This window comes from Poromitra crassiceps (assembly GCF_964638095.1).
Source record: "Poromitra crassiceps genome assembly, chromosome: 1".
Classification (NCBI taxonomy): Eukaryota; Metazoa; Chordata; class Actinopteri; order Beryciformes; family Melamphaidae; genus Poromitra; species Poromitra crassiceps.
Genome location: NC_139623.1, coordinates 120,908,967 through 120,936,719, shown reverse-complemented (window position 1 = coordinate 120,936,719; position 27,753 = coordinate 120,908,967). Strand labels below are relative to the sequence as shown.

The 27,753-nt window shown below is 45.4% G+C and overlaps 1 protein-coding gene across 5 annotated transcripts in view; it reads right to left on the bottom strand.

Annotated features, from left to right (window-relative positions):
• Positions 1-27,753, bottom strand: part of dpysl3 (dihydropyrimidinase like 3) — a gene marked incomplete at its 5' end in the record, with an annotated part of 181,146 nt that overhangs the window by 95,189 nt on the left and 58,204 nt on the right. For all 5 annotated transcript variants that reach the window (XM_083638675.1, XM_083638676.1, XM_083638677.1 and 2 more), the window contains one exon: positions 15,991-16,079. In XM_083638675.1, coding sequence (XP_083494801.1) covers positions 15,991-16,079 — 89 coding nt within the window. The remainder of the gene's footprint in view (positions 1-15,990; positions 16,080-27,753) is intronic.

The window sequence follows — 27,753 nt, the reverse complement described above, 5'->3', positions numbered from 1 at the left end:
GTTTACAGTATCAAAGGCAGCAGATAGATCAAGGAGGACAAGAACAGAGGAGAGGGAAGCAGCTTGAGCAGAGTGAAGGGCATGTGTGACGGAGAGGAGGGCGGTCTCAGTGGAGTGGGCTGGTTTAAAGCCAGATTGAAGGGGATCCAGGAGGTTATTTTGAGAGAGATGGAGGGAGAGTTGTTCAGAAACTGTACGTTCAAGGGTTTTGGAAATAAATGAAAGAAGAGATACTGGACGGTAGTTTTGGACGGAGGAGTGGTCAAGGGAGGGTTTTTTGAGGAGAGGTTTGACTATGGCAGTTTTAAGAGGAGGAGGGACGGTGCCGGAGGACAGTGAGGAATTGATAAATGAAGTGAGGAAGGGGGATAGATCAGGGGAAATGGTTTGAAGAAGAGAAGAGGGGATGGGATCCAGGGGACAGGAGGTTGCACGATTAGATGAGAGAAGTTTAAGGATAGCATCGGAGGAAAGGGGTGAGAAAGAGGAAAGAGTTGTAGTGGGGGACGGGGAACCAGGGTAGAGATTGGAAGTGCTGTTGTTGGTTGCTGGGGGAGGGAATGAAGAACTGATGTCATGGATTTTTTTGATGAAGAAGGACATGAAATCATCAGCAGAAAGGGAGGAGGGAGGAGGAGGGGCGGGAGGATTAAGGAGAGAGGAAAAAGTAGAGAAGAGTTTACTGGGGTTGGAGGCAGAGGACTGAATTTGGGAAATGAAAAAGGCAGACTTAGCGGAGGAGACAGTAGTGGTGAAGTTGGATAGAATGAGGTGATAGGCGGAGAGGTCAGAGGGGTTGTGAGACTTGATCCATTTTCTTTCGGCTGCCCGAAGCTCTGTCCGGCGAGCTCGCAGAGCCTCAGACAGCCAAGGTGCAGGGGGACAGGGTCGAGCAGGTTTGGAGGTGAGTGGACAGAGGGAATCAAGAGCAGAGGAGAGAGATGAGAAGAGACTGGTGGCAGCATCGTCAGTGGAAAGAGAAGAGAAATGTTCAGCAGAAGGGAGGAGAGAGAGGACAGCAGAGGAGAGGGCAGAGGGTGAGAGGGTTTTTATATTGCGACGGGAGGTGATGATGTGAGTGGGGGGAGGGGGGAGTATAGGGAGGGGAATGGGAAGGGAGAAGGTTATGAAGTGGTGATCGGAGACAGGGAGGGGAGTGACTGTGAGGTTGGAAGAGGTGCAAGCATGGGTGAAAACGAGGTCGAGGAGGTTCCCCGCTTTGTGAGTGGGCGGAGAAGGAGAGAGGGAGAGGTCAAAAGAAGAGAGGAAGTTTAGAAAGAGAGGGGAGTGAACAGAAGCAGACGGGAGATTGAAGTCTCCCAACAGGACGAGGGACGTGCCATCCGGAGGGAAGAGGGAGAGGAGTGAATCCAGCTCATCATAGAGAGCTCCAAGTGGACCGGGGGGACGATAAATGATGATAATGTTGAGTTTAACTGGGAAAGAAACAGAGACAGAGTGAAATTCAAAAGAGGATAGAGGAAGGTGAGGAAGAGGAGAAACCGTGAAAGACCATTTGGGTGAAATTAGGATACCAGTGCCACCACCACGGCCAGAGGCTCTGGGAGTGTGAGAGAAGGAAAAGGCATCAGAGAGGGCTGCGGGGGTTGAAGTGTTTTCAGGGATGATCCATGTTTCTGTAAGGGCGAGGAAGAGGAGTGACTGTGAAGTGGCGAGGGCTGTGATGAAGTCAGTTTTCTTAATAGCAGATTGGCAGTTCCAGAGACCAGCAGTGACAGAGAGAGGTGAAATGGAAGGTTGGGGGAATGAGTAATTGACTGGGTTTCTACTGAGAGAGTTGATGATTTTGGCATTGTAATTTATACGTGAAGAAGAGGGGTGATGAGGTCTATGATTAATGAGGATAGGGATATTGGAATTGCGGTTAACAGATTTGCAGAAAATTGTATTGCTAGAGGCTGTGTGAATAGTGGTAGATAAATGATCTGAAATAGAAGCTTCGGGAAGGATGGAGAGAAGTTCCACTCCCGGTCGGTAGGGGGAGCTCAAGGGATGGGGAGATGTAATTGAAGGTGTACTAGTGGGCAAGAGAGGGAGCGAAGAAGAACGGGGGGAGGGCAGGGACAGTAGTGGTCATCTGAGAGAAGCCGACAGGACAGAATGGCGAATGTTAGCCGCAAGCATGTAAGAGCCTATAGAGTTTGGATGCAGACCATCATCAGAGAACAGGGAGGGGCGTTCCCAAAATAAGTTGAAGTTATGGATGAAGTTGATGTGAAGGCTATTGCACTTGGATTGAAGCCAGGTGTGCAGACTGAGAATGCGACTGAACCTCGCAGCAGAGCGGCCAAGCGTGGGGATCGGACCGGATATAAAGATGGACTTTCCACAACTGCTCAGTAGGGCAAAAAGACGGATAAAGTCAGACTGCGTGATGATGGATTTTTGGAGTGAAGTGTCGTTTGTACCGACATGAACAATGATTTTCTGAATGGACGGCGGGAGTGAGGCCAGGAGAGCAGGAAGTTTATCGAGGAGAGTGGGGACGGTGGCTCCGGGGAAACAGTGGGTTATGGCATTTACAAAACGGAATCGTTTAATAATAGAATCACCGACTATCAGAGTGGTGGGGGGGAAGAGGGGGGGCGGCGAGACTGACTGAGGGGGTTGTTGTGGAGGAGGGGTATTCGAGGGAGGGGCAGGAGGGTGCTCAGCGGCGGACTTTAGCGTTTGACTTTGGGATGAAGATTGGACTGCAGACCGAACCAGAGGAGGATTCGGACATGGGGTGAAATGAATGCGACCAGTGCGTTGTGGAGGGGTGTATAGTTTTGAATGGCTGATCGCAGAGGAGACAGAGGGAGGTGTAGGCAGGGGGGCGAGATGGCCGGGGAGAGGGGGGAATTGACGCATGTCGAGGACAGAGAATTTATTTTTAGTGGGCATATGAAGGACACCAGAAGGAGGGGGGCGGGGGAGGAGTTTCCCACCGTGTCTGCCCCTACCTGCCGTAGTCCAGAGGTCCAATTGGACGGGGGCGGGGGTCGAGGAAGCCTGGGCTCTCGGCTTAGCTCCTTGTAGAGTCCAGGGGTCAGTGGAGCGGGCAGCAGCAGCAGGAGAGAGCGGGACAGTCTCATTCAGAGCTTCGGCGTATGATGTGTGAGCAGCAGCGGCGCCCATGAAGATCTCCGAGTCCGAGGAGTCCAGCAGACCATCGGCAGGACGACAGCTGGAGACCAGAGAGTCCATGATTTTTTCCTCGTCTCTAAGTTGGTAAAGGACGGAGACCCTCTCTTGCAGCTCGGAGATTTTCAGGCACAGCTGAGGACAGCGATCGCAGGCGGATGAAGAGGCGGACGAAGAGGTAGGTGAAGGCATGATTTGATCTTCGTATGATTAGATGGATTTGTCGGGGTGGAGATCGGCGAGGGCTACACAAACGGTAGCCCACAGCGGAGGATAGGTATACGTTGTTTATGCAGTTAGGATGACACAGGAGGTCCAACAGGGAACGAAACTTACCGGCGCAGGCCCAGAAAGTGGGCCTGTTGCGGTGTATTGGCACACGGTAAGCAGTTAGAACCTGGCGAATCCCTCCAGGTAATTGAAGTGGAAAAGCAAGTCCACCCCTCCTCTGCTTCTCCAGTTGGGAACAATGATCTTCTGCCTGTTTGTCATTGTATTTATCCAACATACAAATTGTCTCGCGCGATTTTACCGTGAGAACCTGTCGGTCTCGTCACTCTAGCTGTCTGGCGGAGCGGCGCGGTGACGTGCTCTGCATGCAGCCGGTTAGTGTTGGCGGAGCACAGAGCACGGAGCAAAACCGGAGAACAGCCGCAACACAACGCAAATGCAACCAGTGCAATTCCGGCGTGAGCTCGCTCACAGAGGCAGCAGGGAGTGGGTGCCTCTACCTGAGCTCGCTCACAGAGGCAGCAGGGGAGTGGGTGCCTCTGCCTGAGCTCATTCACAGAGGCAGCAGGGAGTGGGTGCCTCTACCTGAGCTCCCTCATAGAGGCAGCAGGGAGTGGGTGCCTCTGCCTGAGCTCCCTCATAGAGGCAGCAGGGAGTGGGTGCCTCTACCTGAGCTCCCTCACAGAGGCAGCAGGGAGTGGGTGCCTCTACCTGAGCTCACTCACAGAGGCAGCAGGGAGTGGGTGCCTCTGCCTGAGCTCCCTCACAGAGGCAGCAGGGAGTGGGTGCCTCTACCTGAGCTCACTCACAGAGGCAGCAGGGAGTGGGTGCCTCTGCCTGAGCTCCCTCACAGAGGCAGCAGGGAGTGGGTGCCTCTACCTGAGCTCACTCACAGAGGCAGCAGGGAGTGGTGCCTCTGCCTGAGCTCCCTCACAGAGGCAGCAGGGAGTGGGTGCCTCTACCTGAGCTCACTCACAGAGGCAGCAGGGAGTGGGTGCCTCTACCTGAGCTCCCTCACAGAGGCAGCAGGGGAGTGGGTGCCTCTGCCTGAGCTCCCTCACAGAGGCAGCAGGGAGTGGGTGCCTCTGCCTGAGCTCCCTCACAGAGGCAGCAGGGAGTGGGTGCCTCTACCTGAGCTCCCTCACAGAGGCAGCAGGGAGTGGGTGCCTCTACCTGAGCTCCCTCACAGAGGCAGCAGGGAGTGGGTGCCTCTACCTGAGCTCCCTCACAGAGGCAGCAGGGAGTGGGTGCCTCTACCTGAGCTCACTCACAGAGGCAGCAGGGAGTGGGTGCCTCTGCCTGAGCTCACTCACAGAGGCAGCAGGGAGTGGGTGCCTCTGCCTGAGCTCCCTCACAGAGGCAGCGTGTGACAAAGGGGCTAATTGGTAAATGGAGTGGGAACAGGACCGGGAGAGAAGGGAAAGAGAGGCTCAGAGTGATACAGAGAGGACCAGCCTGGCCTCTTGTCTGGTGGGGCTGTCAAATACACAGAAGAATGGGGACCTAGGGTGGGCAGAGGCGAGCACCCTGCCCTGCCTTTGATCCAATAGGCACTAGGGGGGGGTGTGGCTACCAAGACCAACTGCCATGCTGTTGGTCCAGTGAGCAGCAGCTAGTTCAGCCAGCATGCAGGACACTGTGTGAACGAGCAGTTTGCACAACACCCATTGGAGAGGGAGATTTAATTAAATTGAGATTTAATTTAGAGTGTACTTACTGCATTTGACTTAAAGGTCCATTAATGGGTTTGTTACACCAAGAGTGATATGCTCCTTTTTGTGCACTTGCCTCAAGGCTTAAAAATTATTAAAGTTAATTAAATACATGAACTTCACCTGAATTGAAGGACAGACTATTAGCATGATATTCAGACTGAACTGTCAACTCAATTCCATCTTCTAGTCTGAGATTGTACTCCGAGTTATTTATATGATGGGATGCCCCCAGGGAATTCCAACCAATCACTAGAGACCAAGTCCAACGTATATCAGCCTGAATCTTACGTTAGTTACTCCAGTCGGGCAAACGTAGAAAAAAACAAAAACAAAAACATCTCCCCTTTGAATAAATGCCCTCCAAGCAGTGTGCCGTTCAGATTTCAAAGTAATTGGTACTTTTACTCAATTTAAAACAGCCTCGACAGCAGGTAACAGCCACAGCCATTGTTGTTACTCCTCGGTGCAGTCTTGGCAACTGCGCTTGACAATGGCTTAGTCCCGCCCGTTGCGCTGTTTATTGACGCTGATTGGCCAGTCGTTAGTCCGCCTCGGTGCTCATTGGCTCGGCCTTAGTGTCTACCGTAGGGATGGGAATTTCATGCATTTTCCTTACAAGGGGAAAAAGGAGCTACTTGGAGTTTGAAAAGAATATAATATTTAATGAGAAGTAATTGTATCTGCGTTAGGGGTGTCAAAAATAATCGATTATAAGATGCATCGCGATGCGGATGTGGACGATTCTGCATCGATGCAGTCATATGACATAATCGATTATATATTGTTATTATTATGTAACGTTGAGCCGTGAGCTTATTTGGGTCAGTGGCTGCGAGTCGGCTGAACAATAAAGTTGTGATGTTCAAAATAGCTTCCAGGATCAACGTCGCAATGAATTCTGGGTAAACAGCCAGAAAGCCAGTCAAACAAACATGGCGGAGCCAGAGCGTGGCGAGGGTGACAGTGATTAAAAACGCACCCAGTGTTTTGAAAGCAGACATCTGGTCACATTTCGGATTTTATTAATTTCCTGGGAAGCGCGAACTGGACAAGACGCACGCTGTGTGTAAAGTCTGCAACTCGAAAATCAAATACTTTAGAAATACCACTAACTTGAGGAACCACGTTAGCCGTTTTCACCCGGAGGAGCTAACGCCTGCTAAAAACACAGAGGCAAAGAAAACAGTGGACCCAGTCCAGCCAAGAATTGATGACTCAATGTCTTCGCTGCCATCCACCTCTCCAAGAGCGAGGAAAATCACCCGATCTTGTGCAGCTTTCATAGCTAAGGATTTACGGCCTTATTGTGTCGTGGAGAACATTGGATTTCGCCACCTGTTGAAGACCCTCGAGCCACAGTATAAGCTCCCATCACGGGGCCACTTTGCTGATACGGCTATACCTGCACTCTACCGTGAAACCAAAGCCCAGGTAATGGCATCAATGAGTAAAGCTACTCGAGTAGCCATAACATGTGATTCCTGGACATCTGTGGCCACAGAGTCGTATTTTTTATTTTTAGTTTAGTTTATTTCGGTCAATTTCACAAGTACAGCTCAATACAGTTGTGATTAAAGAAAAGCAAGAAAACAAAATAAAAGAGCAAACAGTGATTGCTGGTTGGGTATATACAAGCCTGAAAAGATCTGACCGAAAAGGAGTAGGCTGAAGCAAACGCTTATAGCGCCTACCCTTTTTACATTTTTTTTTTTTTTTTTTTTTTTTTACTTTTTTTTTAACTTTTTTCTTGATATATAATATTGATAATAGTGATAATAATGATAATAACAATAATATAGAGTACTAAGCAAAATACAGGTATTCTATATACACATGTATACATGTACACATGTATATTATTTTTTTATTTATTTTTTTATTTATTTTTCTTCTTTTTTCTAAATATATAATATTGATAATAATGATAATAATGATAATAACAATAATAATGAGTACTAAGCAAAATACAGGTATTCTATATACACATGAATTGTACTTACAAAGTGTCAAATACACAAACTAAATTTCTATATACCTAGGAATGTAATAATATGTTTAAATATAATAATGTAATATAATATAAATATCAATCTTGAGTTTTATATTTGTTAATAATCTGGTTTTTTAACATTTTTTTAAATTTGTTGATTGATTGTTTTGCACATTTTTATTTCATTTTCTAGTCCATTCCATAATTTAACTCCTTTAACTGTTATACATCTTTGCATTGCATTTGTTCTGGTTTTTGTTCTTGTAGTTGTGAACATGCAGATTCCTCTTAGGTTATAAGTGCTTTCTCTGGTTCTGAACAACCTCTGGATGCATTCTGGGAGCTCTTTGTTTTGGATTTTATACATGAATTGTGCCGTTTGGAAGTCCACCAAGTCTCTGAATTTGAGGGCATGTGATTGTATAAATAATTTATTAGATGGTTCGTTATAATCAGCTCTGTTTATGATTCTTATGGCTCTCTTCTGTTGTATAAAAATTGGATTTGTGTTTGTTTTATAGGTGTTTCCCCAAACCTCCACACAGTAGGTCATATAGGGGACTATAAGAGAGAGGTACAGTGTATGTAGTGAGTTGGAGTCAAGGATATGTTTCGTTTTGTGGAGTATTGCAATGGATTTTGAGATTTTAGTTTTTACATGTAATATATGTGATTTCCAGTTTAGTTTGTGGTCTATTATTACTCCCAGGAATTTATTTTAATTTACTCTTTCTAATGTTACGTTATCTATCATGATTTGGATTTGGTTATTGATTTTACTATTGCCGAATATTATGAATTTGGTTTTGTTTAAATTTAGTGACAGCTTGTTAATGTCGAACCATCGTTTTAGAGTTTGTAGCTCAGTCTCCACTGTATCCAGAAGTTGTTCAAGATTGCTACTGGAGCAAAAAAGATTTGTGTCGTCTGCAAACAAAACACAATTCAGCAGCTTAGACACTTCGCAAATATCATTTATATATAAAATAAATAATTTTGGTCCCAGAACGGAACCCTGTGGTACTCCACATGTGACCCTCTGCAGGTTGGATTTTTCATTATTTATTTGTACATACTGGAGTCTATTTTCAAGATAGTTTTTAAGCCATATGCTAGCTGCCCCTCTGATGCCATACCGTTCCAGTTTTTTGATTAATAATTTGTGGTCAATTGTGTCAAATGCTTTTTTTAGATCTATGAATACTCCTATGGTGTGTTGTTTATTGTCTGTTGCTGTGGATATGTCTTCTATGAGTTTCATTACTGCCATTGATGTTGATCGGTTAGTTCTGAAGCCATATTGGTTGTCACTTAGTAAGCTGTGTTTTTCTATGAAATGATCCAGTCTACTAACAAAGAGTTTTTCTAAGATCTTAGAGAATTGAGGAAGGAGAGAAATTGGTCTGTAGTTTGAGAATAAGTGTCTATTATCATTTTTGTATATGGGAATCACTTTTGCTATTTTCATTTTATCAGGGAATATGCCAGTTACTATTGATTGGTTGAAGATATGGGTCAGTGGTTTTGCTATAAACTCTATAATATGTTTTACTAGTGTCATGTCAATATCGTTGCAATCAGTGGATTTTTTGTTTTTGAATTTATTTACAGTATCCACAAGTTATCTAACAGTAACGGCACATTACGTTAACGATGACTGGCAGATTGTGTCGCACGTGCTGCAAACGAGAGCCGTTAATGAGTCGCACACCGGTGCTCATCTGGCGGAGCTACTGTCTGGTGTCATGGAGGAATGGCAGCTATCAGAGAAAGATGTAGTGCTGGTGACAGACAACGCCTCTAACATGATAGTTGCAGCTCAAGTGGGACAATTCCCTCACATAAAATGCTACGCCCATACGCTGAATCTCGCATCACAGCGGGCGCTTAGAGAGTGACCACGCTCTGCAGGGTTCTGGCCAGAATCCGACGGATATCAAAATTCTTCCACCGCAGCACTACAGCAAGTCACCTCCTGCAAGTGCATCAGGGACGTCAGACACTGGCCAAGCATAAACTGATAACTGATGTTGCCACAAGGTGGAACAGCGCATATGACATTATGGAGAGGTTCTTGGAACAACAACCTGCGATATGTGCCACCTTGCTGTCTCCAGAGGTGAGAAGATCAGAGTCAGACATCTGCACTCTCAACGAAACAGATGTCACAAATGCAGAGGATGCTGTGCATGTGTAACAGAGTTGAATCAGCGCAGATTCCTCGTGAGTCCCGAGTGGTAGCGAGTGGATTGGTTAAATTCACTCCCCAGGTATAAAGGCATGTTAATCAGCTCCGCCAAGGGAGCTAGCTCTCTTGGCGTTGCGGTTAACATGTCGGTCTCCCAAGCCGAGGGTCGGCAGTTCGAATCCACCCCTGGGCAAGCCCTTAACATGGGTTGCTGCAAGTACCACCTACACAACGCCGTTACACATGCACTAAAGCCAATGAAGGATATGACAACATTGATGTCAGAAGAGAGCAATCCAACAGTGTGTCTCATTGCACCACTAAATGCAAGACTCCTCCAGGACATGACAGACACCATCGGAGACTCACCCATGATCCGTGAGATGAAGCTTGCCATCAGAACAGATCTGCTCAAGAGGTACAACAGTGAGGCAGAGAAGAAGATCCTTCATACAGCCTCTGCCCTGGATCCTTCGAGGCTGTATCCTTCGAGGTAATTTAACAATGTTTCATGTAAAACTTAAAAATTTAAATGGTCATAAAAATATTATATATTAGCTACAATGAGTAAACATTTTATAAGACAGAAAAACAGTTATCCTATATGTGAGCTGTTGCATTGACTGAGAAAGTGCTAACTGCTGGTTTATTTAATGCTATTTCCTATTCTTTTGTTTAAACACAGAATGAAGCGCAAGGGGGGACAGAAGAAGTGGAAGAAGAAGAAGAGCTGCCCATGGAGGAGGCCGGCCCCTCTGCTCCCAAAAGAAAGACCACATCGCTGCTGGTGAGTTTGCTGGGAAGTTCTTTCAATGGCAATGAAGGTACAGCACAACCTAAGACCCCTCAGATGAGGGCTGAGGAGGAAATTGAGAGATACTGTAAAGGCCCAGCTCTGCCTCTCGAGGAGGACCCTTTAGAGGAGGACCCTTTGGACTGGTGGCATGTCCATGAGATCACATTCCCCCTCCTCTCCCGGCCTGCAAAGCGATACTTGTGTATCCCAGCAGGCACAAGCGTGTCTGCAGAGCAAGTATTCTCCACCGCAGGAGATGTGGTCACTGCAAAAAGAAGCTGTCTCACATCAGAACATGTCGATCAACTAGTGTTCTTACAGAAGAACATAGAAATTCCCAAGTGCTGAGCAGTGAGTCATGTTTGTGATGTTAGCCAATAGCCACATTCAGGAAGAAGCTATGTAGAGGAGTCATAAGCCGTTTTCACACATGCGCTTTATACCGGGAAATGACAAGAAAGCGGTGTAATGCTTTCATGTGTGAAAGTTGTTTTCCGGTATAAGCGCGCCCCCGTCATCGCGGACATTTGACCACTTCATACCTTGTGATAAGACCGGTATGCCGCGACACACACACACAAGACAGAGCCAGAGAGAGGAGGAACGGAGGAGAGGATGACTTACCGTAAATTCCGGACTATAAGCCGTGGTTTTTTTCCCGTTTTTTGGCCTTTTTTGGCCCCTGCGGCTTATATAACGGTGCGGCTTATCTATGGATTTAAAAAAAAAAAAAAAAAAATCTCTCTTTTTTAGCACTCTTTCTAACTATAAATCCACTTCTGTTTTAATTTCCTCTCTTGCCCTCTTTTAACAACATAACATAACATAACATAACACAACACAGGTAAGCAGAAAGAAAAAGACGAAGCAATCACCGCCATGAATGAGGAAATGACTCACCTGCTGGAGGCTGGAGATACACGGCTTGGGCTAAACTTTTAAGTCCGACATCGCTCAGAGGTTTGAGCAGCTTGAAAACAAGTTTGAAAACGTGCAGAAGTCCATCCACTCACTCACTAAAGAAAATAAGGCAATCGTGAACAGAGTTTCTAATGCGGAAAAGCGCATCAGCGCACTGGAGGACAAAAACAACACAGTGAGTCCGAAAGTGGATAAAATGCAAAAACAAATCGAAACCCTGCACACGCAGGTTGATGACTTAATCAGCAGGAGTAAAAGAAATAACATTCGCCTGATCAATGTAAAAGAGGGAGCTGAGATTGGTGACATGGACGCTTTCGTGGCAAAATCCTGTGTTACATCCTGGACCTGAAGGAAGGCGAGAAACCACCAGAGGTGGACAGGGCACACCGGGCGCCTCGGCCACGTCCAGACCCCGGCCTGCCACCGAGGGCCATCTTCATCTGCCTACTCCGCTGGCCCGACCGTCAACTCATCCTCCAGGCTGCGGGGAAGAAGCCCCTCACCTGGGAGGGTACGCGCTTTTTCGTCCGGCAGGACCTCTCCACGTTGGTGCAACAGAAACGCGCAACATACAACAGCATCATCGAAAAGGTTAAAGTCAATGGATATCGCTTTGGCGTACTGTACCCAGCGAGACTCGTCATAACCATTGATGGACAGCGGCGGAACAAGAGCTCAAAGTGAAACTGCCGAATATCTTTTGAGTTGGACTGGTCAATAGTACTGTGAGTAACTAAAATAAAAAAATAAAAAACGGAATTCTCTCTTCTTTAGCACTCTTTCTAACTATAAATCCACTTCTGTTTTAATTTCCTCTCTTGCCCTCTTTTCACCACACCGCGGACACTGTGTGCACTGTAAAAAAAAACAAAAAATACCATTAAAACACCCGCGGCTTATAGTCCGGTGCGGCTTATATAAGAAAAAAATAGTCAACTTTGAAGGTGCGGCTTATACACCGGTGCGCCTTATAGTCCGGAATTTACGGTACTTTTAAAGGTCCCATTCCGTGCAAAAGCTGTTTTTACTTGTAAATGCATATATACTGCTGTCATCCCTCCCTGTAATGAGTGGTCACACGCTCAGAACTGCCACAGTTGGATTTGTCCCTATCCAGCTTCCCCCTGCAGTCTCCTTCAAGCCACGCCCCCTAACGCTCTGTTCCCCAGATGGGGTATTGGGACGTCACGATGGTCCTCAAGCATACTGCGCGCGTCTCTCTCGCACAAGCTACCTGCACCATTTTGTCTATAGCCACAAAATTAACACTTCTAGCTGGAGCGACGCCAACTGTACGTGATCCAGCAACTGCGGAGGTGCATTCGGTAAGTCTAGGCATTTTGAGATGTCCTCTTTAGCGTAGCAACGATAGCTCGTTGCTAACATTAGTTGTGGACACAACCTAGCGTGCTGGTCCACAGACGCTAATCTGATTGGCCGCTGGGAGCCTGGGGCGGGCTCTCCCTCAGCGGCCAATGGGGACTGTTAGTTCTGAATATATTATAGAAACAGACCATTCTTGGGACGCAACGAGATGAGGAAGGGACAACTCCGTCACAACAAACGGGGTTGCTATATTTTCGACAAATTAATCCAGAATCATGTTTTATGGACCAGAGACACACGTTTTTAAGAGGTTACAGCTGCACGAATTGGGACCTTTAACAAATGGTTTAACACGAACAAGTGGGGTCTTCATTTGCCGGTCCTTCTCTCATGGGCGAGGTGTACACACGTTGCTTAACGTTCCAGCGTGCATCATCTAATCATTCGCGCACATCAAAGCAAACTGGCGAAATTATCTTCTCGTCTCCTCTTGTCCTACCTCCTCCTCCCCATGCCTGCTGCACAGCGCAGCGTGCAACAGTTAAATTACCTTACAGCCAATGTTAAATCATCCAAAATTAACATGAAACAGTAGCCTATTGGAAAAACGGACAGAATATGTTAATTGAACTCTTCTGTCTACACTAATCCTTCTCTTTATCCACACTGCTATCCTGAAATAACACAAGGCATATGTTTATATATATTTTTAAATAAAAAGTAAAGTAGATTACTTCATAGCCTACATTATTATTAACTCAAATAATCAATTAGACTCGCGTGCGGTAGGCCTATATGTTTTCCCTGCCAGCAGGCATACCTCATGCGCTGCTGAAGGAGGTTGTGCTCCATGAGTGATGCACTTTTGGTAGATTTGTTTCCCAGTAACAGCTGATCGTCCTGAAAATTGTCTTAAGCTTTTCCTGAATATTTTTTTACACTATAACCGACATGGTTGATATAATAATTTGTTTGAGAAATGTGAGTATTGATCATTAATCTAATCGTTCACGCAGAACTGCATGATCCTGCTCTCATCTCGTCTCCCTCGTGTCGTGTGTGTGTGTGTGTGTGTGTGTCTATAACGTTAAATTGTCTGACGGCAATAATCCACGCATTCACCAGTCACCAAAACGCTGCATGTGAAGATGTTTTAACCATAAAATGCTGGTCCTCAGCCTATACGCAACGGGATCTTGTTTAATCCAAAAGTGTGAAAGGCTTTGATCCTAATTTTATATTTCAGCTTATAGTGCAAGTCGAGCAGTTTGTGTGCTTTGCCTAATTTTGTCACGTGCATGATGCCCGCCTTGCATTGCCTATGATTTTATTGACGAACTGTCCCTAATGACCACGATTGATATGATAGGGATAAAATAAGGACGATTCCCCATCCAAGTGCACACGTCACTCCCCACCCGCTCTGCAGTGACCCCCCCGACCCCCCTCAAATACAGGTACTTTCGCTGCTGTTTTTACACATGTGATCCCTCAGGTGTGAAGAAGGGAAATTCCGGGAAATAACCAGTCTTGATTTACAGGTAATTTCCCTGTCTGTATGTGTGAAAACAGCTAGAGAGCTGCTATTTGACCCAAAAAAAATTAACCCTTATTTTTGCACTGAACTGGACACCAGAAGGATTTTGGTTTTGGTTTTGAGGGTACCATTTTCACACAATGTGGGTAGGCTAGGCCTATACTTTATTTTTGTTTACAATTTACTTTAACATTTTGATTATGAACAAGTACACCTCACTATATAAACTACTTAGTAGTTTGATGCTAATAATAGCCACATTCAGGAAGAAGTTACTGTATGTAGAGTTGCTATTTGAAAACGGTATATATTTTTTTGAAAACCTTATTTTTGCACTGAACTGCACGGCAGAAGGATTTATGTTTGGTTTTGTGGGTACCATTTCACACAATATGGGTAGGCTTAGGCTAGGCCTATACTTTATTTTCTTGACAATTTAACATTTTGATATATGAACAAGTACACCTCCCTATATAAAAACTAATTAGTAGTTTGATGCTAGTTTAGTACAACTCGACTGTTAGTCTTGTTGTCTGCTCTGTTCAGTCAGACTCAGTCATGTTTGTCACATTCAGTGTGCTGTAGAGCTGCAATAAACCTTATTTTTGTAGATTATAGCACATTGCAGAAGCAGGATTTATATTTTGTTTCTGAGGCTTGAATTAATATTTTCACAGAAATATAGGCTAGGCCTATACTATTTCTGTTATATATTTTTGTGACATTTATGTTAGCATTTTAATGTTTTCTTTTATGAAGAAGTATACCTGGCACTTTGTTGGTAGTTTATTATTGACAGTTTTAAATATTGCTGTTGTCTGCTGTGTTCACACTTGATGTTTGCCACATTCAGGAAGTGCTGTGTGACAGTTGCTATGTGAAAACCTTTTTCTTTTTAATGTTACAGAACTGAACTGCAGAAGGATTTATGTTTAGATTTGAGGGTTGAATGATTTCACACAAATACAGGCAGGCTAGGCCTATGTATTTATTTTGGTTTACAATTAATAAGCAAGCACGTGCAATTTTTGATTCCAAAATAGTGCACTTTAGTGAATGATTTTGTGTTTGCACTGGTACCAGTCGCTGTCACCTTTTTCACAGGTATGGATAAGACATTATGTTTAAAATGTATGTTTATATTCAGATTTTAAAGCACTTTCTGAATAAAAAAGGAGTTGACTTGATATATCTGACTGCTGTTATTAATTGATGAGAAAGTAGCCATGTGCAGTAATATAGAAAATCGAGGATGTGATACTTTGAGCTGCATCGAGATGCATCGTGATGCATCGTTGAATCGAATCGAATCGTTGACAGATGAATTGTAATCGAATCGAATCGTGAGGCCAGGGAAGATTCACAGCCCTAATCTGCGTACTGCAAAGAGTTACAAACCAGAATACATCTTCAATTTGATACGGGCAAACACAAAAACGCAACGCGTTTCAACCGCTGGTCTTTGTCAGGCTGTATGCATTTTCCTTAACCGTTAGTTGCGGACCTTAACGATCAATTAACCGGTTAATCATTAACGTTGTAAAAAAAAACATGAATGTAATTATTTTTACCGAGCTTTCGAACAGGAGGGGCGCTGTGATGGCTGGGAGCTCTAACCCACAAAAAATAATATCACCGGCATAGACTTCGGATAAAAAGAGGCATTTATGAGCAGCGTCGAGCTTTCAAACCCCTCCGTCGAGAAGCAATCAACCCTTCTGCTCTAGTAGGTGGCTTTGAAATGTTTCTGTGACACTTGTAAATACGTGCGTATCACTGATTTAGACAGCTTGATTTAGACAGCTTGAGAGAGAGAGAGTCACATGCAAGTCTATGTACGGATATGGGACTCTTGTAGGGGAGACGATCACGTACTACCCGGAAAAGAGTGCCAAACTGGGCTATAGTGCGACCTGCTGTGTCACGGAAAAGCTCCAGTGAAATCCCAAAGAGGAGAGGCAATGGGGATGAGATGATAAGGATGAGACTGGCTGACAGTTTGAGAGAATGGATGACGAGCAGAGAGGGAGCACAGAGAAGTGCCCCCCCCCCCCCCCCCTTATGGTATAGGAACAACCACTGCCATAGAGGATGAAGGGAAATGGGGATTAGATGAGAGCAGAGCAGAGGACTTACTTAATGACTCCATCCTCCATGTAGATATCGCCACAGAAGGACTGGTCATCGTTCACGATCCTCCCACCTTTGATCAGAAGCCTGTCGCTCTGCGGAGAAAAAGAAGAGAGGAGAAGATTTATTTTTGTGTATTAATAGGTAGGTACATACAGTAGGTAGATAACTCGCATCACATTTACATTTACTATGGCGTCCAGTTTTCAGAGCAGAATTGTTTGCTGGAGCACAGAGAAGTTCCGTATCCACCAGATTTGCAATGGCTGTTTCCGCTTTCTTACCGGATGACCAGGTGTTTTTGGCCCCAGACTAGGTTGGACTGTCTGTCTGCTAAACTACCTGCACTCTATCAGTCTATTTCTATGTCTGTTTAAACTACCTGCCCTCTATCAGTCTATTTCTATGTCTGTTTGGAGATACAGCTGTGGCTCAGGAGGTAGAGCGGGTCGTCCACTAATAGCTTATAGAAAAGGTCGTGGTTCGATCCCCGGCACCAGCATGTCAGGGTATATGTAAGGTTATCCATTCTGACCGCCCCAAGGTTGGGTGGTTAAAGGAACACTCCGCCCATTTTCAACCAGCTTTTTATCATTAGAACATCAGTAGTATATCAGAAAACTGTAAACGGTTTTGAAGTCTGTCATTTAATTTGACAGTTATTGAGTGTTAAAGTGTGGACCAGTGACATCACTGGTCCACACTTTAACACTCAATAACTGTCAAATTAAATGACAGACTTCAAAACCGTTTACAGTTTTCTGATATACTACTGATGTTCTAATGATTAAAAGCTGGTTGAAAATGGGCGGAGTGTTCCTTTAAGGTCTGGGTTTAGCCTGGGTGGTTAGGGTTTGGGTTTAGGCTGGGTGGTTAGGGTTTGGGTTTAGGCTGGGTGGTTAGGGTCTGGGTTTAGGCTGGGTGGTTAGGGTCTGGGTTTAGGCTGGGTGGTTAGGGTCTGGGTTTAGGCTGGGTGGTTAGGGTCTGGGTTTAGCCTGGGTGGTTAGGGTCTGGGTTTAGCCTGGGTGGTTAGGGTCTGGGTTTAGCCTGGGTGGTTAGGGTCTGGGTAGTCTCTTAGAACAGACGAGTTGGCTTCCACAATTTTCAAATGCTCTCGCCATACCGTCTGTACGTTAGACCCCCAGAACATGCACAAGGAAGTAGTGAAAAAAACCTTCAGACCGGAAGGAAGTTCGACGGAATCTGACCAATCACGACACGCGTGTCCACGAAAAATATGTTCCCCCCGGAAACTTAAACCGATGCAGGTTGCTAATGCTAGCAGTGCTTTAGAATTACCATGGAAGCTACGCCGACGAAACCGGTGAAAGAAGACCCTGATAGACGTAAACGATGTATCCGCGGCTTGGAGGAACCTCGTGCAAGACGTGCACTTATTCCAGAGTTAAACGAAAGTGATGAGGTAAGTTGCTAACGTTACTGAGCTTATCGTTCGTCTTACTAATCAGCGTTAGCTAACGATAGCTACAGCAGTATACAGCTAGTTAGCTAATGTTAAATTCTGATTGGACGAATGAGCGGAAGTCCCGCCTTTCAACTTCCTCTTCCGTTTGGTGCATGATTCTCCCCCACGAAGTACAGACTGTATATAGCTGCATCCGCCGGATGTAGATAAGACAGTCTGTTTTAAGAGACTAGGGTCTGGGTTTAGGCTGGGTGGTTAGGGTCTGGGTTTAGCCTGGGTGGTTAGGGTCTGGGTTTAGGCTGGGTGGTTATTGTCTGGGTTTAGGATGGGTGGTTAGGGTCTGGGTTTAGGCTGGGTGGTTAGGGTCTGGGTTTAGCCTGGGTGGTTAGGGTCTGGGTTTAGGCTGGGTGGTTATTGTCTGGGTTTAGCCTGGGTGGTTAGGGTCTGGGTTTAGGCTGGGTGGGTAGGGTCTGGGTTTAGCCTGGGTGGTTAGGGTCTGGGTTTAGGCTGGGTGGTTATTGTCTGGGTTTAGGCTGGGTGGTTAGGGTCTGGGTTTAGGCTGGGTCATTAGGGTTAGCCCTTGTTCACACAGGACGCTGAACGTAAGCAGAACTGAAGCTTGAAGCTTCAGTTCGCCTGTTAACAAGGACGCCTAAATGAAGCTTGTGGGTTCAGAGTAGGTAGAGCTTCGGTTGAGCATTGCTTCGGCGTACTGTGTGAATGGGGGCTTAGGCTTTATCCCAGAGTGTGAACTTCATGAGATGCATTCCCTACCCTAGGGTTAATAGGCCCAGGCATACAATGAATATGGGAGGAAGCAGTTTTGGGTTTGAGTTACTGAAGAAAATGTTTAAGATGGGGGGCATCAACGCAACATGCTGCCAGGAATTGAACACCGGTCCGTCTCACCCAAATGAGAGTTTGCAATTTAGCAGTCTTAGAAAATCTCCTATTTGACTTTCATCCGTACAAATTAATTTGAAATTGAAGAATTCATGTATTACTGTGATTTATCTTTCCTTGCTTTGGTGCACCACATTCACAGTGAAACCATTTTGGGTAAATCTTGTGAATGATGTGATTCATAATAGAGTCACTATTACTGTGACCAGCTATTGCTGGTAGCTGTGAAGCATGTGATCATCATCATCCTCCTCATCATGGGGAGGGACTGACCTAGTTACTAGTTGATTAAAACACTGACTGAAACATCTGGGTCTGGCAAGTGAAAAGAATGACACAATCCACCACCTCAATATACGGGTGAGGTGCCGCTGAGCAAGGCATCTATCCCCCAACTCTGTCGGGGGAGTAGTAGTAGACGGCAGAAAGACGTGGCTGCACTCTCCCAGCTGTGAATATGTGTTACTCACTGAGTGTAAAGGAAGGCAATGCTTTAAAAAAGAGCAGGCGTGTCCATCAAATTTCCCCTGGTGAAATAAAGACAAGAATCCAAAGAAAACGAAACACATCATCGTAATAATAAAGCAACAGATTGTAAAAAGAAATACACAGAGGAGTCGGTAAGGAGCCCTTCAGACAGAGCAGCTTTCACAGTAACGCATATATTCCTGGTGGTCTGCTTTTACATGAGGACCCAGACCAGTCACTCTCATCATACTTGGGTGGATGACAGTTTAGGATGATCAATTTCACCACGTCGCTCATCCAGATTTAGACGAGTCACATTGCCGACTGATGATTTTGTTTATTTCAGGCAGTCGTAATAAATTTAGGCAACAGACTTAATACTGTAATAATATAGCAATTACCATTAATTTCTCTGATCAACATGTGAATACAACAGCCCCCGTTACAGAAGGCGATTACACTTCCAGTAATGTAACAGAAGAGCAGATTGGGTGCGTCAAAACCAAACAAAGCGCTTACATCTGCTCGTGTGGTCTGATCAGCTCTGCTGCCGCTGCACTATTCTAGCAGGCCGTTGCCATGGTGACAGGTTATCTGCAGCGGATGGAGAGAGTGGAAAAGAGGAGAGAGTGGAAAAGAGGAGAGAGTGGAAAAGAGGAGAGAGTGGAAAAGAGGAGAGAGTGGAAAAGAGGAGAGAGTGGAAAAGAGGAGAGAGTGGAAAAGAGGAGAGAGTGGGCGCAGGCTGCTCTTTGCTGACTTGTTGGATAGCCGGTGGCTGTGTTAAGGTGCTCTTATACTCGAGCAAAGCTCCGTGGGGTGGGGCCCCGCGAGTCTCCGTGCAAACCTCGCGCTGGGGCAGATGCCATTATACTCAGAAAGTGATCAGCATGTATTGTACAATGGTGAGGTCAGCCCGTGAAAAGTCGCAATCAAACGCTATTATGTGCAGTACTGAGTGCGCTTTCACTCTCAAACGACCGTACATCAGCACACGAAGGATTCAAATCACCAAACTTGTTTTTACTGAAAGCCGTTTTTACTTCTCAGCCCTGATAGCCTACTCTGTGCTGCTTTTAATCTCTCTCAATAATGCTCTCAACACAACACATTTACTTGGTGAATTTAGTAAAAATGAACAGTTGCAAATCAAAGTTTATAGCCTACCACATGGGTCAAGAAATGTGGCGAAAACACAGCTCAGTGTTCAGGGTTCAGTGGCTTGAAAGCTGACATGTTTGGAGAGAAGCCGTGCGCTGCTCGCACTGTTAGGAAAAAAAAATCATGCACAAGGCGAGCGCCAGACGGAGGTAGCGAATAACCACGCCCAACAAATTTACGTCATTTGACGCGCCCGGCCCTCGCTCCACCCCCGCGCCCTTCACGGCAGGGTGAGCATAATTCAGCCTTAACAGAGTGGAGGGCTGAATGGCAGACTTGTTTGGGTGAGTAGTTGCTGGGCAGTTGGGTGACTGAGCAATTGGTTGAGTCACTGACTGGACTGCTGATTGCACTGATCCATCAGAAAATGGACGTAATTATTGATATTTCTGTCTGTTGGGCAGATTTGGAACATGGGCATGGTGGGACAGGCAGAAATACAGCAGCATAATGATGGTGCTACTACTGCATCAGTGCACTGATGATGACTCTGACACGACTATTCATGCATTTGGACTTGTGAATGAATAAAGATTTTTTTTTGTAATCGGCCCTAAAAGATTATTGATAGCTATATGAATATTATGACGACATTATTCAATTTTGTGCAAGGGAGGCACGTGTGTTCCACCTAGTGGACTCACGCTCATGTTCAGCAACTCCGGACTCGGACTCAAGTAATGGGGCCAGGGACCTGAGACTCGACTCGAACTCGAGATATAGTGACTCGACTACAAACGACTACGGTGAGCATTATTGAAGCATGAAATGTCGTTGAGGCATCCAAAGATAATGCATCGCATTGGACATTGATTTGTTTGACCGGACACGCGTCTGAAACCAGTTCCCCCCCCCCCCTCTGGTGCTCAGAGCAGGAGAGAGATCTTCAGCACATGTGTGTCTGTGGAGCCAAGGTTTCATCAGAGGGATGATCTGCAGCCCCTCCTTCACACCTCATGCTGCATTACATGTGGCTCAAAGGATGCAGGCCCCATATCTGCTGATCTCACAAGCACATGCAACACACAGTGCAAGGCTGTGGCTGGTTGGATGATGGGTGTGTGTGTGTGTGTGTGTGTGTGTGTGTGTGTGTGTGTGTGTGTGTGTGTGTGTGTGTGCACACGTGTGTGTGTGTGTGTGTGTGTGTGTGTGCGTGTGTGCGTGTGTGTGTGTGTGTGTGTGTGTGTGTGTATGCGAGTGTGTTCTTGTTTGAGCCCGACCGATATAGAGCTCAACAGGCACGAGAATTTTTGTGACGTAATTTGCCCCGGAAGTAAGTTCCGGGTTCCAAGTTTTAAGGCTGTAACCAAGCCAACATGTGATCCAGAGAGTCTTGAGTGACCATAAAACATTTGGTTTAAGCGACACAGACACACACACACACACACACACACACACACACTATATATATATATATATAGAGAGAGAGAGAGAGAAAGTTCATGCGCTAAACCACAAGACGTAGACTGGTGCTCAACAGTTGAGGAACCACAGTAGCATCAGAAGGAGAATACTGGAGCACTCAGGTCGTCTTTAGATGGTTTATTATAAGATGTACCTTATAATAAACCATCTAAAGACGACCTGAGTGCTCCTTCTGATATATATATATATATATATATATATATATATATATATATATATATATATATATATATATATATATATATAAAAATTGCCCTCCTACTAAACTGCCCCCTATATATATATATATATATATATAAAAAGACTCCCTAATATCAGTATCAGCATCGGCCCCAAAAATCCAGTATGGGTCGGGGGCTGTAGTTGTGGTGTGTAAGTGATGCTGATGGAGTATAGGGGAAACGGAGCCAGAGCCTTCCCAGGCAACCACACCCTGGAGCAACACATTACAGCACACATGCCTGAGTGCCTGGAACACAGCACAGCATAGATCATACTGCAGAGAAACACACATGCCTGAGTGCCTGGAGCACAGCACAGCATACTGTAGATCAGGGATGGGCAACTTTGGTGATAGAGAGGGCCACAAAAAAATGTCCTCGCTACCATCACTCCCAATTATAGCTACTAATTTGATGAAAAGGACTGGTAATCTAAGTTTATTATACCAACATTTATATTTTGAATTTTCAAATGTAGTAATTCGTCCATTCAGATGACACCAGAAACTTTGCTCTAGCTTTAAAACAGCCCGCTACATTAATTTGATGGGGTACATCACCCAAATATGTCATTAATCAGATTAGTAATGCTGCATGTGCAATGTGCATCCTGGATATAGTTTCTTACAATAGTGTTAGCTCAAATGCTAACGTTAAACAGTATGTGGATGGACAATGTTAACGCCATTAGCGCCATGTTCTGGGATGTACCGTAAATTCCGGACTATAAGCCGCACCGGTGTATAAGCCGCACCTGCAAAGTTGACTATTTTTTTCTTATATAAGCCGCACCGGACTATAAGCCGCGGGTGTTTTAATGGTATTTTTTTTTTTTTTTTTGTGTTTTAATGTTTAATTACCATATGTAAGGGTTCATGCACAGAGGGGATTGTTGGGAAAGAGATGGCTGTTTGAGGAAGCTCCCATTTATTAACATTTCAACAAAACAACATAACACAACACCACCTGTGTTGTTTTTTACAGTGCACACAGTGTCATACAGTGTCATACAGTGTGGTGAAAAGAGGGCAAGAGAGGAAATTAAAACTTATTATAGTTATATAGGATTTATAGTTAGAAAGAGTGCTAAAAAAGAGAGATTTTTTTTTTTTTTTTTTGAAAAAATCCATAGATAAGCCGCACCTTTATATAAGCCGCAGGGGCCAAAAAAGGCCAAAAAACGGGAAAAAAGGTGCGGCTTATAGTCCGGAATTTACGGTACATTAAAATAAAAACACAGATTTGGGTGGTCTAACCTAACCTAACATAACCAAAAACATCCGCCTTAAAAAGAAAAAGAAAAAGACCCCAGGGGCCACACTGAGTGAGATCGGGCCCCTGGCATAGATCATACTGCAGAGAAACGCTATCCTAAAACTGTCCCTCATTAGCTCAGAAAGAAAATGGTGTGTGGTACGTTACTACTTTATTTGTCCTCTAGGTGTGATTTATTTTGGGGTGATCTGGGGTTTGATTCCGACTTATACTGAAAACATATGCATACATTTTAAACATTGGAGCTAAATGTATGAAACAGCAGGTCAGAATGAGGGAGCACAAAGAAAGTTGTGAAATTCAGTCTACTGGGATTTGAAGCAGCAACTGTACAGCTGCTGGTCGGCCTGACCTACCAAGTCTCCATAGCAAAGGCTGTCCAACGTTGAACTTGAATAGGATGTCCATAAACTCGTTGCATCACCCGTCGTCTCCAGCTCGATATATGATCCCAAGTCTGAATATGAATTACACTGATGTGAAACACAAATGTCAAGGCAAGTACACCCGCCCAACTTCCGCCCACTGCAAAGACTGTTGTGAAGGCTTCAGGCCAGACGGGAACGAAGAACAAAATAAAATGTGAGTTCACGTGTGGTTTGCCAGGCTAACATAGTTCACCAGCTAACAGGAAATAACGGTAATAGTAGAGATGACATAGAATAGCGTAGTCGTAGTGGAATACTAGAGTAAGATACCCATTAAATGTACTTACTACTATCTGACTTGAAAAATCCAGTACAGGCCATGTTTTGGAGCTGGAGAGTTTATCATGGTGTATCATGGCTTAATGCATGGGTCCCTTACTGCAGCACACACACACACACACACACACACACACACACACACACACACACACACACACACACACACACACACACACACACACAGAGTCAGGATCAATAGATTTCCATCCCCACTCAGCACCCGCCGCTCTGCAGAATACCAGACTTCACTGACTGCTTGCCCATTCATACAGCATGTCGTTCGTTTGTGTCAGTTGCACTTGGCATTGTTAACTGGAATCCCAAAAGCCAGCGGTACAGATCTGGTGAATTACAAGAAGAATGTCCAAGCTGTCATCATCTCAAGGACACATGCTTCAAATGAGTCTAATCTATCCCAAAATACAGTGGCAGTGCTGCTTCATCATACAGGGCTACAGACTCTTTTGACGTTTTTAAATCAAAACTCAAAACCCACTTATTTATTTTAGCTTTCCCCTAGGGTCCTCCCTCTCTCTTTACACGTGTTATGTTTTTATCCTTTTATCTTTTTATTCTTTTAGTGGCGGTTTCTTTATATATTTTTTTATTTTTCCCTGTTTGATTGCTTGATTGTTTTTATCATGCATCTGTAAAGCACCTTGTGAAGTCCTTGGATTTTAAAGTGTGCTATATAAATTGAATTTATTATTATTATTATTATACAGTGGCAGTGCTGCTTCATCATACAGTGGCAGTGCTGCTTCATCAGTGCTGCTTCATCATTCAGTGGCAGTGCTGCTTCATCAGTGCTGCTTCATCATACAGTGGCAGTGTGCTGCTTCATCAGTGCTGCTTCATCATACAGTGGCAGTGTGCTGCTTTATCATACAGTGGAAGTGCTGCTTCATCATACAGTGGAAGTGCTGCTTCATCATACAGTGGAAGTGCTGCTTCATCAGTGCTGCTTCATCATACAGTGGCAGTGCTGCTTTATCATACAGTGGCAGTGTGCTGCTTCATCATACAGTGGCAGTGCTGCTTCATCATTCAGTGGCAGTGCTGCTTCATCATACAGTGGCAGTGCTGCTTCATCATTCAGTGGCAGTGCTGCTTCATCATACAGTGGAAGTGCTGCTTCATCAGTGCTGCTTCATCATACAGTGGCAGTGCTGCTTCATCAGTGCTGCTTCATCATACAGTGGAAGTGCTGCTTCATCAGTGCTGCTTCATCATACAGTGGCAGTGCTGCTTCATCATACAGTGGCAGTGCTGCTTCATCATACAGTGGCAGTGCTGCTTCATCAGTGCTGCTTTATCATACAGTGGCAGTGTGCTGCTTCATCATACAGTGGCAGTGCTGCTTCATCATTCAGTGGCAGTGCTGCTTCATCATACAGTGGCAGTGCTGCTTCATCATACAGTGGCAGTGCTGCTTCATCATTCAGTGGCAGTGCTGCTTCATCATTCAGTGGCAGTGCTGCTTCATCATTCAGTGGCAGTGCTGCTTCATCAGTGCTGCTTCATCATACAGTGGCAGTGTGCTGCTTCATCATACAGTGGAAGTGCTGCTTCGCATTGTGAGACCACCGAGCCAACTGTCAAAGAATTTCAAAGACACGCAATCCCAGACACATTTCTGCCATTATCACTTTTTAAACACTTCATGAACTCAAATACAGACATACCATGTACTGTGGCTTTGCCCTGGAATCTCTGAGAACCCCACTCATCTCATCCTGACCCCCCAAACTGTCACATTCACCAACACTCATCTCATCCTGACCCCCCCCAAACTGTCACAATCACCAACACTCATCTCATCCTGACCCCCCCCAAACTGTCACAATCACCAACACTCATCTCATCCTGACCCCCCCAAACTGTCACAATCACCAACACTCATCTCATCCTGACCCCCCCCCCAAACTGTCACAATCACCAACACTCATCTCATCCTGACCCCCCCCCCAAACTGTCACAATCACCAACACTCATCTCATCCTGACCCCCCCCCCAAACTGTCACAATCACCAACACTCATCTCATCCTGACCCCCCCCCCAAACTGTCACAATCACCAACACTCATCTCATCCTGACCCCCCCCCCAAACTGTCACAATCACCAACACTCATCTCATCCTGACCCCCCCAAACTGTCACAATCACCAACACTCATCTCATCCTGACCCCCCCCCCAAACTGTCACATTCACCAACACTCATCTCATCCTGACCCCCCCCAAACTGTCACAATCACCAACACTCATCTCATCCTGACCCCCCCCCCCAAACTGTCACAATCACCAACACTCATCTCATCCTGACCCCCCCCCCCAAACTGTCACAATCACCAACACTCATCTCATCCTGACCCCCCCCCCAAACTGTCACAATCACCAACACTCATCTCATCCTGACCCCCCCCCCAAACTGTCACAATCACCAACACTCATCTCATCCTGACCCCCCCCAAACTGTCACAATCACCAACACTCATCTCATCCTGACCCCCCCAAACTGTCACATTCACCAACACTCATCTCATCCTGACCCCCCCCCCAAACTGTCACAATCACCAACACTCATCTCATCCTGACCCCCCCCCCCCCCAAACTGTCACAATCACCAACACTCATCTCATCCTGACCCCCCCCAAACTGTCACAATCACCAACACTCATCTCATCCTGACCCCCCCCCCAAACTGTCACAATCACCAACACTCATCTCATCCTGACCCCCCCCAAACTGTCACAATCACCAACACTCATCTCATCCTGACCCCCCCCAAACTGTCACAATCACCAACACTCATCTCATCCTGACCCCCCCCCAAACTGTCACAATCACCAACACTCATCTCATCCTGACCCCCCCAAACTGTCACATTCACCAACACTCATCTCATCCTGACCCCCCCCCCAAACTGTCACAATCACCAACACTCATCTCATCCTGACCCCCCCCCCCAACTGTCACATTCACCAACACTCATCTCATCCTGACCCCCCCCCCCAAACTGTCACATTCACCAACACTCATCTCATCCTGACCCCCCCCCCCCAAACTGTCACATTCACCAACACTCATCTCATCCTGACCCCCCCCCCAAACTGTCACATTCACCAACACTCATCTCATCCTGACCCCCCCCAAACTGTCACATTCACCAACACTCATCTCATCCTGACCCCCCCCCCAAACTGTCACAATCACCAACACTCATCTCATCCTGACCCCCCCCAAACTGTCACAATCACCAACACTCATCTCATCCTGACCCCCCCCAAACTGTCACAATCACCAACACTCATCTCATCCTGACCCCCCCCCCAAACTGTCACAATCACCAACACTCATCTCATCCTGACCCCCCCAAACTGTCACATTCACCAACACTCATCTCATCCTGACCCCCCCCCAAACTGTCGCATATATATGAATGTACAAATATGAATGTGTGTGTATATTAATATGTATATATGTACTGTATACATGTTATTGTATGATGTGTATATATTATATTTATATTTTCATATTATTATAAAATCTGAAACAGAATTATTAGTAAATATTACACAGTAGTGTATAGACAGGGTTAGACCAGGAAGCTTGTTATTATTTATTATTTATGGAGAAGGGGTGGGAGTTAATAAGTTTTACTTCTTCTCACTCCTTTTCGAATATGTATATATTCTATTTTTCTTTGTTTCTGAAATGGCTTTTATTTTATTATTTTGCTTTCATATTTGAAATAAACACTTCAATCAATCAATCAATCCTGACCCCCCCCAAAACTAAATAATAATAATAATAATAATGATTGGATTTATATAGCGCCTTTCCAAGTGCTCAAAGCGCTTCACAGAATCATTATTCATTCACACCATTCGTACCGGTGGTTCGAAAGCGTGGCAGCCACACATCGGCGCTCAACGGCCCCTCCGACCACCATCATTCATGTCTACATTCATACCAATCATACGAGGCAAGGAGGGTTAAGTGTCTTGCCCAAGGACACAGCGACAGCAGCTGGGAGGGAGCGGGGATCGAACCGCCAACCCTTGCGTCATTGGCCGACCCGCTCTACCTCCTGAGCTAAAGCCGCCGCAAACTGCCACATTCACCAACACTCATCTAATCCTGACCTCCCCCAAACTGTCACATTCACCTACACTCATCTCATCC